Source organism: Pristiophorus japonicus, chromosome 16 (assembly GCF_044704955.1).
Source record: "Pristiophorus japonicus isolate sPriJap1 chromosome 16, sPriJap1.hap1, whole genome shotgun sequence".
In the NCBI taxonomy this organism is placed as follows: domain Eukaryota; kingdom Metazoa; phylum Chordata; class Chondrichthyes; family Pristiophoridae; genus Pristiophorus; species Pristiophorus japonicus.
In genome coordinates this window covers 68,274,860-68,292,029 of record NC_091992.1, presented here as the reverse complement: position 1 = coordinate 68,292,029, position 17,170 = coordinate 68,274,860, and the positions used below count along the sequence as shown (strand labels likewise).

General features: G+C 52.8%; 1 protein-coding gene across 1 annotated transcript in view; it reads left to right on the top strand.

Annotated features, from left to right (window-relative positions):
* Window positions 1-17,170, top strand: part of LOC139226181 (MLX-interacting protein-like) — a 413,094-nt gene that overhangs the window by 392,734 nt on the left and 3,190 nt on the right. The window contains exon 12 of the mRNA XM_070856815.1: window positions 2,396-2,505. Coding sequence (XP_070712916.1) covers window positions 2,396-2,505 — 110 coding nt within the window. The remainder of the gene's footprint in view (window positions 1-2,395; window positions 2,506-17,170) is intronic.

Below are 17,170 nucleotides of genomic sequence, written 5' to 3'. Positions count from 1 at the left end.
TTTTTCTCGACCAACTCCTTTACTGTGACTTTGGCAGCATCCTCTTCTCTAGTGAAGATACGTACACAGTACTCCTCCATGAGAGCAGATATTTTCTCTGCATCCATCCCATCAAATCCCTTTATCCTGTTAATCATCTCAATTAGATCACTCCTCAAATTTCTAAACTCAAGGGAATACGTGCCAAGTTTATGTAAGCTGTCCTCAATTTTTAACCCTTTAAGGGCCAATTACATTGTGGTGAATCAATAGATCCACAGTGTCAGCTGTAGCTCAGTGGGCAGCACTCTCGCCTCTGAGTCAGAAGGTTGTGGGTTCAAGCCCCACTCCAGGGACTTGAGCACAAAAATCTAGGCTGACACTCCCAGTGCAGTGCTGAGGGAGTGCTGCACTGTCGGAGGGGCAGTACTGAGGGAGCGCCGCACTGTCGGAGGGGCAGTACTGAGGGAGTGCCGCACTGTCAGAGGGACAGTACTGAGGGAGCGCCGCATGTCGGAGGGGCAGTACTGAGGGAGCGCCGCACTGTCAGAGGGACAGTACTGAGGGAGCGCCGCATGTCGGAGGGACAGTACTGAGGGAGCGCCGCATGTCGGAGGGGCAGTACTGAGAGAGCGCTGCAGTGGCGGAGGGGCAGTACTGAGGGAGTGCTGCACTGTCGGAGGTGCCATCTTTCGGATGAGACCGAGGTGACGTCTGCTCTCTCAGGTGGATGTAAAAGATCCCATGACACTATTTCGAAGAAGAGCACGGGAGATCTCCCCGGTGTCCTGGCCAATATTTATCCCTCAATCAACATAACAAAAACATATTATCTGGGTCATTATCACATTGCTGTTTATGGGAGCTTGCTTGTACGCAAGTTGACTGTCGCGTTTCCCACATTACAACAGTGACTACACTTCAAAGGTACTTCATTGGCTGTAAAGCGCTTTGAGACATCCGGTGGTCGTGAAAGGCGCTATATAAATCCGAGTCTTTTTTTTCCCAAACAATCTCTTGTTGAATAGACACAAAGGCCATTCTTCTTGTGGTGAATCACTAATCTGGTTCCTCACTCCAGGTCACAATGGCTTTTATTTTACTAACATTAAAATAAAAGAAAAAAGAAAGACTTGCATTCATATAGCGCCTTTCACGACCACCAGATGTCCCAAAGCGCTTTACAGCCAATGTAGAACACGAGGGAACAGGAAATGGGACACTGTTTCTATGTTTCTAATTTCATTTACTTCATCAAATAGAGTTCAACCAGCAGCTCCCAATTCTTGCCATGACTGGCCCCTTACTTATTCCTCCTTCAGCTTTCAAAAAATGTATTTGTTCCTGGGATGTGGGCGTCACCGACAAGGCCAGCATTTATTGCCCATCCCTATTTGCCCGAGAGAAGGAGGTATGAGCCACCATTTCAGAGGGCAGTTCAGAGTCATGTGTAGGCCAGACCGGGTAAGGGTGGCAGATTTCTTTCCCTAAAGGACATTAGTGAACCAGATGGGTTTTTACAACAATCGGTATTTTCATGGTCACCATTACTGATGCTAGCTTTTTTTAAATTCCAGATTTATTTATTAACTGAATTTAAATTCCCCAGCTGCTGTGGTGGGACTTGAACTCATGTCTCGGATCATTGGTCCAGTGACATAACCACTATGTTACCATATCCGTAAGCCTTCCTACAGAGCTCCTTTCTTCTCTGCCCTAAAGTGGGACTCCCATATCTCCCCCATTGCTAACCTAGCCTCCAAGAAGTTCCATTCCCCTTTGTGCCAAACAGGCCTTTTCCACCTCAATAGCCCCTAACTCTTTATAAAACTCAAGTCTGCCCGAGACTTGAACACTGCTTCCACCTCTAAAGAGGCTCTTCTCCCTGGAGCTAGACAGGATGCAAGAAAAACATTGTCATTTCATGGGTGATTCCCCCTCTCACCTCCAGCTCCAAACGTTCCTTCACAACCTGTCTGTCTCTATATCGCCGCGACTGTGGTCAGGACTGTGCTGCACGTTCTTCTCCTGAACCTCCTAAATTCACAAAAGAACAGCATCCATGTTGTGTGAAATGTGAGACTCGGGATCATTTTAACCGGTGCTCCTGCCCGATATTCTCCATTGAGTAGGCGGAGTGTAAAGCCAGTGTTGCACCCGATCCCCTCAGTTTCCCAACGTGTCCCCTCAATGTCTCCCATTCTAACTCGGTCTTTCTCAGGACCTGAACTCTGGGGCTTTTTATTTCCATCATGCTCTTCTTCTATCTGCAAACTTTTAAAAGTACTGAATTCCTCCTCTCTCCCTCCATGTCCAGTTGTGATGGTCCTGCATTGTGAGCCCTTCTCAGTTATAAAGTGCAGCAGTGTTTTGTTCAGGGTGCTGATTTCTGTTTATTACTGATGTCTGTGTGCAGTCACCAGAGGCGGTTCAGGGCAGCTGTCACTCAATGACTCAGGAGAGCCGAGTTCAGCAACGCAGTCACCATGTTCCACTCTGAGCAGGACAAGGCCTGATACGAACAAGGTAAGGGTATGGAGAAACCATCTAACACAGACAGGGAGTTTTAAGATTCCAAAGCGTGTGGGTTGGGGTTCGCGGGGGGGGTGCGGTTTAATTTTGGCGAAAATGGAAGCGTGATCGGAATCCTGCTCCAACGCGCCAACTTCCGTCTTTAACACCGGCATGTTTAGATGCGTGTGCGTAACCCCTTCAGGAGAGGCTTATAAGGGCAGTGTCCAATGCCCAACTATTTTCAGCTGCTTCATCAATGACCTTCCCTCCATCATAAATGTCATGTATTCAACTATCATTGTAACCCATGTATAAGCTGACCTAAGTTGTAAACCTTGAGAACATTGACCACAAGGGGCGAACTTGTGGGAGACATTCCTAACCTGGACTTTCAGGTATAAAAGGGGAAGCTCCACCCACCTTCATCACTTGAGGTCTCGGTAATAAAGGTAACTGGTCACAGAGTGACCTTCTCTCAAGTATGGGCCTCGTGTGCATTTATACTGTATAGTAAGGACGTATCATCAGTCTATGGACCATCAAAACCCAGCACTACTTCACTCCTCTCAGCAGATGGCAGCACTTTGATCAAAGACAGGACTGGCACAAATGAGAGGTGGAGAGAACACTTCAGTAATCTTCTTAATCGACCTTCAACAGTGAACGAAGAAGCACTTGACTCCATACCCCAGCAACCTATCAAAGAAGATCTTGATCTTCCTCCCAGCATGGACGAAGTAAAGAAAGCCATCAACCAGATGAGTACTGGAAAGGCTCCAGGAAAGGATGGAATCCCTGCCGAAATCTACAAGGCAGTAGGCCCAGCAACTCTCGAGGCCTTTCATGACATAATAACCAGCATCTGGGAAGATGAAAACATGCCACAGGACTTCCGTGACGCTATGATAGTTTCCCTCTACAAGAACAAGGGCAACAAAGCAGACTGTGGTAACTACAGAGGACTATCGCTTCTGTCCATTGCTGGGAAGATCATCGCCCGCACAGTATTGAACCGACTCATAGCTAGTGTCTCAGAAGTAAATCTTCCAGAAACACAATGTGGCTTTCGACCTGGTCGGAGCACAGCGGACATGATCTTTGCACTCAGACAAGTGCAGGAGAAGTGCATTGAGCAGAACATGGACCTGTACGCTGTATTTATTGACCTCACCAAGGCCTTTGATACTGTCAACAGAGCAGCGCTGTGGTCAATCTTGACGAAACTTGGGTGTCCAAGGAAGTTTGTCCACATCATTGAGCTGTTTCATGACAACATGACAGGTGAAGTGCTCTCAGACGGCACAACCACGGCCCCATTTGCCATCTCAAATGGAGTGAAACAAGGTTGTGTACTCGCTCCAGTTCTGTTCAACCTATTCTTTACCTGCGTCTTGAACTATGCCATAAAAGACTTGGAGTTTGAGGTCTACCTGAAATATCGATTCGATGGTTCACTGTTCGACCTCCGCCGCCTTGCTGCAAAGACCAAAGTATGGAAATGACTCATCCTAGAGGCACTTTTTGCTGACGACTGCGCCCTTATGGCACACAAGGAGAGTGACCTACAATTCATACTCAGCAAATTTGCTGAGGCAACAGAATTGTTTGGCCTAACCATCAGCCTTAGTAAAACCGAGGTTCTCTATCAGCCTGCCCTTGGCACCACAGCACCTGCTCCCACAGTCTTCATCGGCAGTATACAACTAAAGTCAGTGGACAGCTTCAAGTACCTTGGCAGCACCATATCAAGTGACGGGTCCTTGGACAAGGAGATTGATGCAAGGATCTGTAAAGCCAGCCAGGCACTTGGTCGCTTGCGCACTAAGGTGTTGAGTCACCACCACATCCGACTGTTAACTAAACTATTGGTGTATAGAGCAGTCGTTCTCTCATCGCTCCTTTATGGATGTGAGACCTGGACACCCTACAGGCGACACTCCAAAAAGTTGGAAGCTTTCCACATGCGCAGTCTCAGATCTATAATCCACATACGCTGGCAAGACCGGGTGTCAAACCTTGAGGTTCTGGAGAGAGCACAGTCAACTAGCATCGAGGTGATGATCGTGCGAGCCCAGTTCCTGTGGGCTGGACATGTTATCCGCATGGATGAGTCAAGGATCCCTCGTCAGCTTCTTCACGGCGAGCTCTGTGAAAGCCGAAGACACCAGGGTCGCCCCCGCAAACGCTACAAATATTGCATCAAGGCTAACCTCGAGTACTGTGACATCCGACCAAAGGACCTCGAGAATACAGCAGCGAATAAAATCCAGTGGCGAACCCTCACGGGGACTGCCTGCCAGACCTTCGAAGAAAGCCGATGGCAACGCCTGCGGGACACTAGAGATAGACGACATCAGGTGGCATTACTGTCAGCATCAGGCACATCGAACTTCCCTTGTCCGACGTGCAAGAGACTATATGCATCCAGAATTGGCCGATACAGCCACTTGAAGACACATGCCATTGATGATTAGCACGTCAATGTCTTTGTTGGAAATGAGAGACTACCAAGAAAATCATTGGCGATGAGAAACTGGGGTTTAAACCACGCGAGCATGGTCACTAGCAGCACAGAAGAGAGCTACTGTGTTGCTGATGATTGGGACGACTTTATTGAGAGACTACAGCAAAGTTTTGTCACTAAGGAATGGTTGGGACAGGATCCGGCCGACAAACGCAGGGCTCATCTCCTGACAGTTTGTGGATCCAGAATGTACTCCCTGATGAAGGACCTTCTAGCGCCAGAGAAGCTGGCGGAAAAGACGTTCGAAGAGCTCAGTAAGTTGATCGGGGAACACTTTAAACCGGCGAGCAGCATGCACATGGCGAGACACCGGTTTTGCACGCACCGGCGGCAAGAAGGGCAAAGCGTTCCAGACTTCGTGGCAGATCTCCAGCGACTGCCGAGCCTATGTAAGATGCATGCAGAGCGGAGATGCTGCGAGGCTTTTTTATTGAGGGCATCGGGCACGCTGGGGTTTTCAGGAAACTGATTGAGACCAAAGACTTGACCTTGGAAGCGGCGGCTCTGATAGCCCAGACATTTATCTCAGAGGAGGAAAAGACCAGAATAATGTATGACAAAAATCTTGGCTCAAATGCGGCAAACGACCAGGGAGTCAACATTGTTAACGCGGCACACAGTTCCCTGGGCAGACAAGGGCAATCGGACATCCCCAGCATGTAGTCGAACCCAAAGGGGGAATTCAACAGAGACAATGGCGAGCTGAACGCTGATTCATGCCATCGCAATGGACAATGCAGCCAGTAATGGGGCCATCAACACCTGTTAATGGTGCTCTTAAGGACGGTTACAGAGACAGTCAGAGACGATCGACTGGTAATGGACCTTTTGTTTCCAACAACGGGGCCTCCAGCTCATGCTGGAGATGTGGAGACAAATACCCAGCCAGAGCTTGCAGGTATCAGCAATATACCTGCAGAAACTGCAACGTCAGCGGTCACTTGGCGCGTATGTGCAGGAAGCCTGCAGCCAGGTTGATGTACGAGGAGGATGGGCCCGATGTAAGCCCTACGAGGCCAAATGAATACTGGGGGAAATCGCTGGAAGCTGAAGTTCAACGAGTTCATGTGGAGCACGTATACAGTTCATATACCAGGACGCCACCGATAATGATGAAAGTGCTCCTCAATGGCATCCCAGTATTAATGGAGCTAGACACGGGGGCCAGCCAATCCCTGATGAGTATCAAACCGTTCGAAAGGTTGTGGGTGTCCAAGGCCAGGAGACCAAAATTATTGCCAATTGACGCACAGCTACGGACATATACAAAGGAGATCATTCCAGTGCTCGGCAGAGCCACGGTAGTCGTGACCCACAAAGATTCGGAGAACAGGTTGCCACTCTGGATTGTCCCGGGGGACGGTCTCGCACTACTGGGGAGGAGTTGGCTTGCTGTCATGAACTGGAAATGCAATTTCTTCTGTGGAGCGAGTATCATGCTCACAGGTCCTGGACAAATTTGACTCATTATTTCAACCCGGCATCGGCACTTTCATGGGGGCCAAGGTAGTGACTCACATAAACCCGGACGCCAGGCCAGTACACCACAAGGCCAGAGCGGTGCTGTACGTGATGCGGGAAAAGATAGAATGCGAATTGGACCGCTTGCTGAGGGAAGGCATCATCTCGCCAGTCGAATTCAGTGACTGGGCGAGCCCGATCGTGCCGGTGCTCAAGGCGGATGGGTCGGTCAGGATATGTGATGATTACAAGGCCACCATCAATCGGGTGTCACTCCAAGACCAGTACCCGCTACCGAGAGCGGAGGACCTCTTTGCGACGCTATCCGGTGGCAAACTTTTTTCAAAATTGGACCTGACCTCAGCTTACATGACCCAGGAGCTGGCGAGTGAGTCGAAGAAGCTGACCACCATCACGACACACAAGGGGTTGTTTGAGTATAACAGATATCCGTTCGGGATTCGTTCAGCTGCCGCGATCTTTCAGCGAAATATGGAAAGGCTCCTCAAGTCGATTCCAAGGACGGTGGTTTTTCAAGACGACATCCTCATCATAGGTCGCAATACTGAAGAACACCTCCAAAACCTGGAGGAGGTGCTACGCAGACTGGACCGGGTAGGGCTGCGACTGAAAAAGGCGAAGTACGTCTTCTTAGTACCAGAGATAGAATTCCTGGGGAGGAGGGTAGCAGCAAATGGGATCAGCCCTACTGCGTCCAAAATGGAAGCGATCCAGAGAGCACCCAGACCCCGTAACACGACGGAGCTGCATTCGTTCCTGTGGCTCCTGAACTATTTTGGTAACTTTCTTCCCAAATTGAGCACACTGTTACAGCCGCTACACGTGCTCCTACGCAAAGGTTGCGATTGGGTCTGGGGGGGCAGCCAGGAAAGGGCTTTTGATAGAGCACGCAATTTGTTATGCTCCAACAAACTGTTAACATTATATGACCTGCGTAAGAAACTTGTGTTAATGTGCGATGCGTCGTCCTATGGGGTCGGGTGTGTGTTGCAGCATGTGAATGCCAATGGTCAGTTACAGCCGGTAGCTTATGCCTCCAGAAGTCTGTCCCAGGCAGAAAGGGGCTACAGGATGGTAGAAAAGGAAGCACTAGCATGTGTATATGCAGTAAAAAAAATGCACCAGTACCTGTCTGGCAGGAAATTTGAGCTGGAGACAGATCACAAACCCCTAACGTCCCTTTTGGCCGACAACAAGGCCATAAATGCGAATGCATCGGCCCGCATACAGAGGTGGGCACTCACGTTAGCCGCCTATGACTACACTATTTGGCACAGACCGGGCTCCGAAAACTGCGCCGATGCACTCAGCAGGCTCCCACTAGCCACCACTGAAGGGGCAACTGAGCATGATGCTGAGATGGTCATGGCTGTTGAAGCTTTCAAAAGCGAAGGCTCAGTTGTGACAGCCCATCAGATTAAAGTCTGGACAAATAGAGACCCGCTACTGTCTTTAGTCAAGAAATGTGTCCTGAATGGGGACTGGGCAGCCATGTACGGGGCATGCTCTGAGGAATTTAAACCATTTCATAGGTGCAAGGATGAACTCTCGATTCAGGTCGATTGCCTATTGTGGGGAAACCGAGTAGTCATGCCCCAGATGGGCAGAGAGGTGTTCATCACAGAACTTCACAATGAGCACCCGGGCATTGTCATGATGAAGGCAATTGCCAGGTCACACGTTTGGTGGCCAGGGATAGATGCAGACCTGGAACTTTGTGTTCGCAGGTGCAACACATGTGCTCAGCTGGGCAACGCACCCAGGGAAGCCCCCCTTAGCCCCTGGTCCTGGCCCGCCAAGCCATGGTCACGCATCCATGTGGCCTACACAAGTTCTTTTGTGTGAAAAATATTTTTGGTTGTAGTAGATGCCTACTCCAAATGGATTTTGTGTGCCATTTTAAATTGAAGTACATTCTCTGCCACGATAGAAAGCCTATGGGCAATGTTCGCCGCCCATGGTCTACCGGATGTCTCGGTCAGCGACAATGGCCCGTGCTTCACAAGCACTGAATTCCAGGACTTCAAGGCAGGCAATGGAATCAACCATGTCAGAACGGCACTGTTCAAGCCGGCCTCAAACGGCCAGGCGGAACGAGCAGTGCAGATAATCAAACAGGGAATGCTCAGAATCCAAGGGGGTTCCCTACAAAGCCGCTCATCACGCCTCCTGTTGGCCAATAGATCCCGACCACACTCGCTCACAGGGGTTCCACCCACAGAGCTGCTAATGAAAAGGACGCTCAAAACCAGGTTATCCCTCATACACCCCACTGTGAAAGAAATTGTTGAGAGCAGGCGTCAGTCACAATGTGACTACCATGACAGGAATGCGAGGGCGCGATGTATTGATGTCAATGACCCTGTTTTTCTCCTTAATTACACTGCAGGCCCAAATGGCTTGCAGGCACTGTGATTGCCAGAGGGGAATAGGGTTTTGGTAGTTAAACTTACCAATGGACAAATCTGCCGTAAACACATGGATCAAACTAAAAGGAGGTTCAGCAACCCCATAGAAGAAGCAGAGGAAGAACACGACGTAGAGTTTATTCCACCACAGGTGACCGAACACCGGAACCAAGGGAAGGATAGCCCAGTCACTGTGGGCAGTCCGGACAGGCCTTCGGCACCGCAAACAGCAGACACTCAGGCCAGCGTCCAACAACCGGAGCCCCAACTCAGGCGCTCTACAAGGGAGCGTAAACCACCAGAGAGACTGAACCTGTGATCCCAATAAGACTTTGGGTGAGGTGATGTCATGTATTCAACTATCATTGTAACTCATGTATAAGCTGACCTAAGTTGTAAACCTTGAGAGCATTGACCACAAGGGGCGAACTTGTGAGAGACACTCCTAACCTGGACTTTCAGGTATAAAAGGGGAAGCTCCACCCACCTTCATCACTTGAGGTCTTGGTAATAAAGGCAACTGGTCACAGAGTGACCTTCTCTCAAGTATGGGCCTCGTGTGCATTTATACTGTATAGTAAGGACATATCAATAAGGTCAGAAGGGGGGATGTTCGCTGATGATTGCACAGTGTTCAGTTCCACTTGCAACTCCTCAGATAATGAAGCAGTCCATGCCTACATGCAGCAAGACCTGGACAATGTACATGCTTGGGCTGATAGGTGGCAAATAACATTTGTGCCAGGCAATGACTATCTCCAACAAGCGAGAGTCTAACCACCTCCCCTTGACATTCAACAGCATTACCATTGTCGAATCCCCCATCCCCCACCATCAACATCCTGGGGGTTATCATTGACCAGAAACGTAACTGGAACAGCCACATAAATACTGTGGCAACAAGAGCAGATCAGAGGCTGGGTATTCTGCGGTGAGTGTCTCACCTCCTGACTCCCCAAAGCCTTTCCACCAACTACAAGGCACAAGTCAGGAGTGTGATGGAATACTCTCCACTTGCCTGGATGAGTGCAGCTTCAATAACACTCAAGAAGCTCGACACCATCCAGGACAAAGCAGCCGCTTGATCGGCTCCCCATCCACCACCTTCAACATTCACTCCCTCCACCACCGGCGCACCGTGGCTGCAGTGTGTACCATTTACAAGATGCACCGCAGCAACTCACCAAGGCTTCTTCAGCAGCACCTCCCAAACCCTCGACTCTACCACCGAGAAGGACAAGGGCAGCAGGCGCATGGGAACACCATCACCTCCACATTCCCCTCCGAGTCACACACCATCCTGACTTGGAAATATATCGGCCGTTCCTTCATCGTCATCAAGTTGAGCGATTTATTAAAAGGCACGAATACAGAGATCAATAAACATTCAGTGCCCACTGAGACAGAGTTTGGTAAGACTACTTTTTATGAGAGGCTAATCTATGGACTTTGGAGGTATTGACACTCGGATCATCAGGATGGGTGAAGCCATGGCTGCCTCAGACAGGACTTTGGGATAGCAGCAAAATGATCATTCAAAGCAGCTACCTCTCTAAATCTCGCTCCTCCTTTAAGTCGCTCCTTAAAATCTACCTCTTTGGTCATTTGCCCTGCGATAATATCTCCTTCTGTGACTCCGTGCCAAATTTTTTTTGATAACGCTCCAGTGAAGCACCTTGGAACGTTTTACTGTGTTAAAAGTGCTATATAAATACATGTTGTTGTTATTGAAGAGTGGTGAGCACAGAGGGGAGCGACAGAGAGAGAGAGAGAGAGAGAGAGAGGAGTGACAGAGAGAACAAGGGGAGCAACAGAGAGCGAGAGAGAGAGGGGAGCGACAGAGAGAGAGAGAAAGCGGGGAGTGACAGAGAACGAGGGGAGTGACAGAGAGTGAGAGAGAGAGAGAGGGGAGTGAAAGAGAGAACGAGGGGAGCGACAGAGAGAGAGAGAGAGAGGGAGCGACAGAGAGAGAGAGAGAGAGAGAGAGAAGGGAGCGACAGAGAGAGAGAGAGAGAGAGAGGGGAGCGACAGAGAGAGAGAGAGAGAGGGGAGCGACAGAGAGAGAGAGAGCGAATGAGAGAGAGAGAGGGGTGTGACAGAGAGAGAGAGAGAGAGCGAGAGAGGGGAGCGACAGAGAGAGAGAGAGGGGAGCAACAGCGAGAGAGAGAGAGAGGGGAGTGACAGAGAACGAGGGGAGTGACAGAGAGTGAGAGAGAGAGAGAGGGGAACGACAGAGAGAGAGAGAGGGGGGAGTGAGAGAGAGAGAGAGAGAGGAGCGAGAGAGAGAGAGAGAGGAGCGACACAGAGAGAGAGAGAGGGGAGTAACAGAGAGAGCGAGAGAGAGAGAGGGGAGCGACAGAGAGAGAGCGAGAGAGAGAGAAAGGGGAGCGACAGAGAGAGAGCGAGAGAGAGAGAGAGGGGAGTGACAGGGAAAGAGAGAGAGGGGAGCAACAGAGAGAGAGAGAGAGGGGAGTGACAGAGAGAGGAGAGAGAGAGAGGAGCGAGAGAGAGAGGAGCGACAGAGAGAGAGAGAGAGGGGAGTGACAGAGAGAGCGAGAGAGAGGGGAGCGACCGAGAGAGAGAGAGAGAGGGGAGCGACAGAGAGAGAGCGAGAGAGAGAGAGAGAGGGGAGTGACGGAGAGAGAGAGGGGAGCGACAGGGAGAGAGAGAGAGAGAGAGGGGAGTGACAGAGAGAGCGAGAGGGGAGTGACAGAGAGAGGAGAGAGAGAGAGGAGCGAGAGAGAGAGGAGCGACAGAGAGAGAGAGAGAGGGGAGTGACAGAGAGAGCGAGAGAGAGGGGAGCGACCGAGAGAGAGAGAGAGAGGGGAGCGACAGAGAGAGAGCGAGAGAGAGAGAGAGAGGGGAGTGACGGAGAGAGAGAGGGGAGCGACAGGGAGAGAGAGAGAGAGAGAGGGGAGTGACAGAGAGAGCGAGAGGGGAGTGACAGAGAGAGCGAGGGGAGTGACAAAGAGAACAAGAGAGAGAGAGAGAGAGAGAGGGGAGCGACAGAGAGAGCGAAAGAGAGAGAGAAGGGAGTGACAGAGAGAGAGAGGGGAGCGACAGAGAGAAAGAGTGAGAGCGGGGAGTGACAGAGAGAGAGAGGGAGGGAGCAACAGAGAGAGAGAGAGAGAGTGGCGAGAGAGAGAGAGAGCGAGAGAGAGGGAGAGGGGAGTGACAGAGAGAGAGAGAGAGGAGTGACAGAGAACGAGGGGAGCGATAGAGAGAGAGAGAGAGAGGGGAGTGACAGAGAGAGAGAGAGAGGAGTGATAGAGAACGAGGGGAGCGATAGAGAGAGAGAGAGAGAGAGGGGAGCGAGAGAGAGAGAGAGGGGGGGAGCGACAGAGAGCGAGAGAGAGGGAAGTGACAGAGAGAGAGAGAGGGGAGTGACAGAGAGAGAGAGAGAGAAAGGGGAGCGACAGAGAGAGAGAGAGAGAGCGAGAGAGAGAGGGGGGGAGCGACAGAGAGCGAGAGAGAGAGAGGGGAGCGACAGAGAGAGAGAGAGAGGAGCGACAGAGAGAGAGAGAGGGGAGCGACAGAGAGAGCGAGAGAGAGAGAGGGGAGCGACAGAGAGAGAGCGAGAGAGAGAGAAAGGGGAGCGACAGAGAGAGAGCGAGAGAGAGAGAGAGGGGAGTGACAGGGAAAGAGAGAGAGGGGAGCAACAGAGAGAGAGAGAGAGGGGAGTGACAGAGAGAGGAGAGAGAGAGAGGAGCGAGAGAGAGAGGAGCGACAGAGAGAGAGAGAGAGGGGAGTGACAGAGAGAGCGAGAGAGAGGGGAGCGACCGAGAGAGAGAGAGAGAGGGGAGCGACAGAGAGAGAGCGAGAGAGAGAGAGAGAGGGGAGTGACGGAGAGAGAGAGGGGAGCGACAGGGAGAGAGAGAGAGAGAGAGGGGAGTGACAGAGAGAGCGAGAGGGGAGTGACAGAGAGAGCGAGGGGAGTGACAAAGAGAACAAGAGAGAGAGAGAGAGAGAGAGGGGAGCGACAGAGAGAGCGAAAGAGAGAGAGAAGGGAGTGACAGAGAGAGAGAGGGGAGCGACAGAGAGAAAGAGTGAGAGCGGGGAGTGACAGAGAGAGAGAGGGAGGGAGCAACAGAGAGAGAGAGAGAGAGTGGCGAGAGAGAGAGAGAGCGAGAGAGAGGGAGAGGGGAGTGACAGAGAGAGAGAGAGAGGAGTGACAGAGAACGAGGGGAGCGATAGAGAGAGAGAGAGAGAGAGGGGAGTGACAGAGAGAGAGAGAGAGGAGTGATAGAGAACGAGGGGAGCGATAGAGAGAGAGAGAGAGAGAGGGGAGCGAGAGAGAGAGAGAGGGGGGGAGCGACAGAGAGCGAGAGAGAGGGAAGTGACAGAGAGAGAGAGAGGGGAGTGACAGAGAGAGAGAGAGAGAAAGGGGAGCGACAGAGAGAGAGAGAGAGAGCGAGAGAGAGAGGGGGGGAGCGACAGAGAGCGAGAGAGAGAGAGGGGAGCGACAGAGAGAGAGAGAGAGGAGCGACAGAGAGAGAGAGAGGGGAGCGACAGAGAGAGCGAGAGAGAGAGAGAGGGGAGTGACAGCGAGAGAGAGGGAAACGAGAGAGAGAGAGGGGAGCGACAGAGAGATAGAGAGAGAGAGGGGAGAGAGAGAGAGAGAGAGGGGAGTGACAGAGAACGAGGGGAGCGACAGAGAGAGAGAGGAGAGCGACAGAGAGAAGAGGGGAGCAACAGAGAGAGCAAGAGAGAGAGAGGGGAGCGACAGAGAGAACGAGAGCGAGGGGAGCGACAGAGAGAGCGAGGGGAGCGACAGAGAGAACGAGGGGAGCGACAGAGAGAACGAGAGAGAGAGCGAGAGAGGGGAGCGACAGAGAGAGAGAGGGGAGCGACAGAGAGAGAGAGAGGGGGCAGTGTGAGAGAGAGAGAGAGAGGGGGCAGTGTGAGAGAGAGAGAGGGGAGCGACAGAGAGAGAGGGGAGTGACAGAGAGCGAGAGAGAGAGGAGCGACAGAGAGAGAGAGAGAGAAAGGGGAGCGACAGAGAGAGAGAGAGAGAGCGAGAGAGAGAGGGGGGGAGCGACAGAGAGCGAGAGAGAGAGAGGGGAGCGACAGAGAGAGAGAGAGAGGAGCGACAGAGAGAGAGAGAGGGGAGCGACAGAGAGAGCGAGAGAGAGAGAGAGGGGAGTGACAGCGAGAGAGAGGGGAACGAGAGAGAGAGAGGGGAGCGACAGAGAGATAGAGAGAGAGAGGGGAGAGAGAGAGAGAGAGAGGGGAGTGACAGAGAACGAGGGGAGCGACAGAGAGAGAGAGGAGAGCGACAGAGAGAAGAGGGGAGCAACAGAGAGAGCAAGAGAGAGAGAGGGGAGCGACAGAGAGAACGAGAGCGAGGGGAGCGACAGAGAGAGCGAGGGGAGCGACAGAGAGAACGAGGGGAGCGACAGAGAGAACGAGAGAGAGAGCGAGAGAGGGGAGCGACAGAGAGAGAGAGAGAGAGAGGGGAGTGACAGAGAGAGAGAGAGAGGAGTGATAGAGAACGAGGGGAGCGATAGAGAGAGAGAGAGAGAGAGGGGAGCGAGAGAGAGAGAGGGGGGGAGCGACAGAGAGCGAGAGAGAGGGAAGTGACAGAGAGAGAGAGAGGGGAGTGACAGAGAGAGAGAGAGAGAAAGGGGAGCGACAGAGAGAGAGAGAGAGAGCGAGAGAGAGAGGGGGGGAGCGACAGAGAGCGAGAGAGAGAGAGGGGAGCGACAGAGAGAGAGAGAGAGGAGCGACAGAGAGAGAGAGAGGGGAGCGACAGAGAGAGCGAGAGAGAGAGAGAGGGGAGTGACAGCGAGAGAGAGGGGAACGAGAGAGAGAGAGGGGAGCGACAGAGAGATAGAGAGAGAGAGGGGAGAGAGAGAGAGAGAGAGGGGAGTGACAGAGAACGAGGGGAGCGACAGAGAGAGAGAGGAGAGCGACAGAGAGAAGAGGGGAGCAACAGAGAGAGCAAGAGAGAGAGAGGGGAGCGACAGAGAGAACGAGAGCGAGGGGAGCGACAGAGAGAGCGAGGGGAGCGACAGAGAGAGCGAGGGGAGCGACAGAGAGAACGAGGGGAGCGACAGAGAGAACGAGAGAGAGAGCGAGAGAGGGGAGCGACAGAGAGAGAGAGGGGAGCGACAGAGAGAGAGAGAGGGGGCAGTGTGAGAGAGAGAGAGAGAGGGGGCAGTGTGAGAGAGAGAGAGAGAGAGAGGGGAGCGACAGAGAGAGAGGGGAGTGACAGAGAGCGAGAGAGAGAGGAGCGACAGAGAGAGAGTGAGAGAGGGGAGCGACAGAGAGAACAAGAGAGAGAGGTGACTGACAGAGAGAACGAGAGAGAGGGGAGCGACAGAGAGAGCGAGGAGAGCGACAGAGAGAAGAGGGGAGCAACAGAGAGAGCAAGAGAGAGAGAGGGGAGCGACAGAGAGAACGAGAGAGAGGGGAGCGACAGAGAGAACGAGGGGAGCGACAGAGAGAACGAGGGGAGCGACAGAGAGAACGAGTGGAGCGACAATGAGAACGAGATAGTGGGGAGTGTCAGAGAGAACGAGAGAGAGGGGAGCGACAGAGAGAACGAGGGGAGCGACAGAGAGATCGAGGGTTGAGCGACAGAGAGATCGAGGGGAGCGACAGAGAGAACGAGGGGAGCGACAGAGAGAACGAGAGAGAGTGAGAGAGAGAGAAAGGGGAGCGAGAGAGAGGGGAGCGACAGAGAGAGAGGGGAGTGAGAGAGAGAGGGGAGTGACAGAGAGAGAGAGAGAGAGAGGGGAGCGACAGAGAGAGAGTGAGAGGGGAGCGACAGAGAGAGAGAGAGAGAGAGAGAGTGAGGGGAGCGACAGAGAGTGCGAGAGAGAGAGGGGAGCGACAGAGAGAGAGCGAGAGAGGGGAGTGACAGAGAGAACGAGAGAGAGGGGAGCGACAGAGAGCGAGGAGAGCGACAGAGAGAACGAGGAGAGCGAGAGAGAGAGAGAAGGGAGCGACAGAGAGAACGAGAGAGAGAGGGGAGCGACAGAGAGCAAGAAGGAAGCAACAGAGAGAGCGAGAGGGAGAGAGAGAGAGAGGGGAGCGACAGAGAGAGCGAGGGGAGCGACAGAGAGAACGAGAGAGAGAGAGAGGGGAGCGACAGAGAGAACGAGAGAGAGGGGAGCGACAGAGAGAGAGAGAGGGGAGCGACAGAGAGAGCGAGAGAGAGGGGAGTGACAGAGAGAGCGAGGGGAGCGACAGAGAGAGCGAGGGGAGCGACAGAGAGAACGAGGGGAGCGACAGAGAGAACGAGAGAGAGAGAGAGAGAGGGGAGCGACGGAGAGAGCGAGAGGAGAGCGACAGAGAGAGAGAGAGAGAGAGGGGAGCGACAGAGAGAGAGAGAGGGGAGCGACAGAGAGAGAGAGAGAGAGGGGAGTGACAGAGAGCGAGAGAGAGGGGAGCGACAGAGAGAGAGTGAGAGAGGGGAGCGACAGAGAGAACAAGAAAGAGAGAGAGGTGACTGACAGAGAGAACGAGAGAGAGGGGAGCGACAGAGAGCGAGGAGAGCGACAAAGAGAACGAGGGGAGCGACAGAGAGAACGAGGGGAGCGACAGAGAGAACGAGGGGAGCGACAGAGAGAATGAGAGAGAGGGGAGTGACAGAGAGAACGAGAATGAGGGGAGCGACAGAGAGAACGAGGGGAGCGACAGAGAGAACGAGGGGAGCGACAGAGAGAGCGAGGGGAGCGACAGAGAGAGCGAGGGGAGCGACAGAGAGAACGAGGGGAGCGACAGAGAGAACGAGAGAGAGAGGAGCGAGAGAGAGAGGGAGGGGAGTGAGAGAGAGAGAGGGGAGCGACAGAGAGAGAGAGAGAGGGGAGTGACAAAGAGAGAGTGAGAGAGGGGAGTGACAGAGAACGAGAGAGAGAGAGAGGGGAGCGACAGAGAGAGCGAGGAGAGCGACAGAGAGAGGAGGGGAGCAACAGAGAGAGCGAGAGAGAGAGAGGAAGCGACAAAGAACGAGAGAGAGAAAGAGAGGAGCGACAGAGAGAACGAGGGGAGCGACAGAGAACGAGGGGAGCGACAGAGAGAACGAGGGGAGCGACAGAGAGAACGAGTGGAGCGACAGAGAGAACGAGAGAGAGGGGAGCGACAGAGAGAATGAGGGGAGCGACAGAGAGAACGAGAGAGAGTGAGAGAGAGAGAGAGGGGAGTGAGAGAGAAAGAGGGGAGCGACAGAGAGAGAGAGTGAGGGGAGCGACAGAGAGAGAGAGAGAGGGGAGCAACAGAGAGAGCGAGAGAGAGAGAGGGGAGTGACAGAGAACGAGAG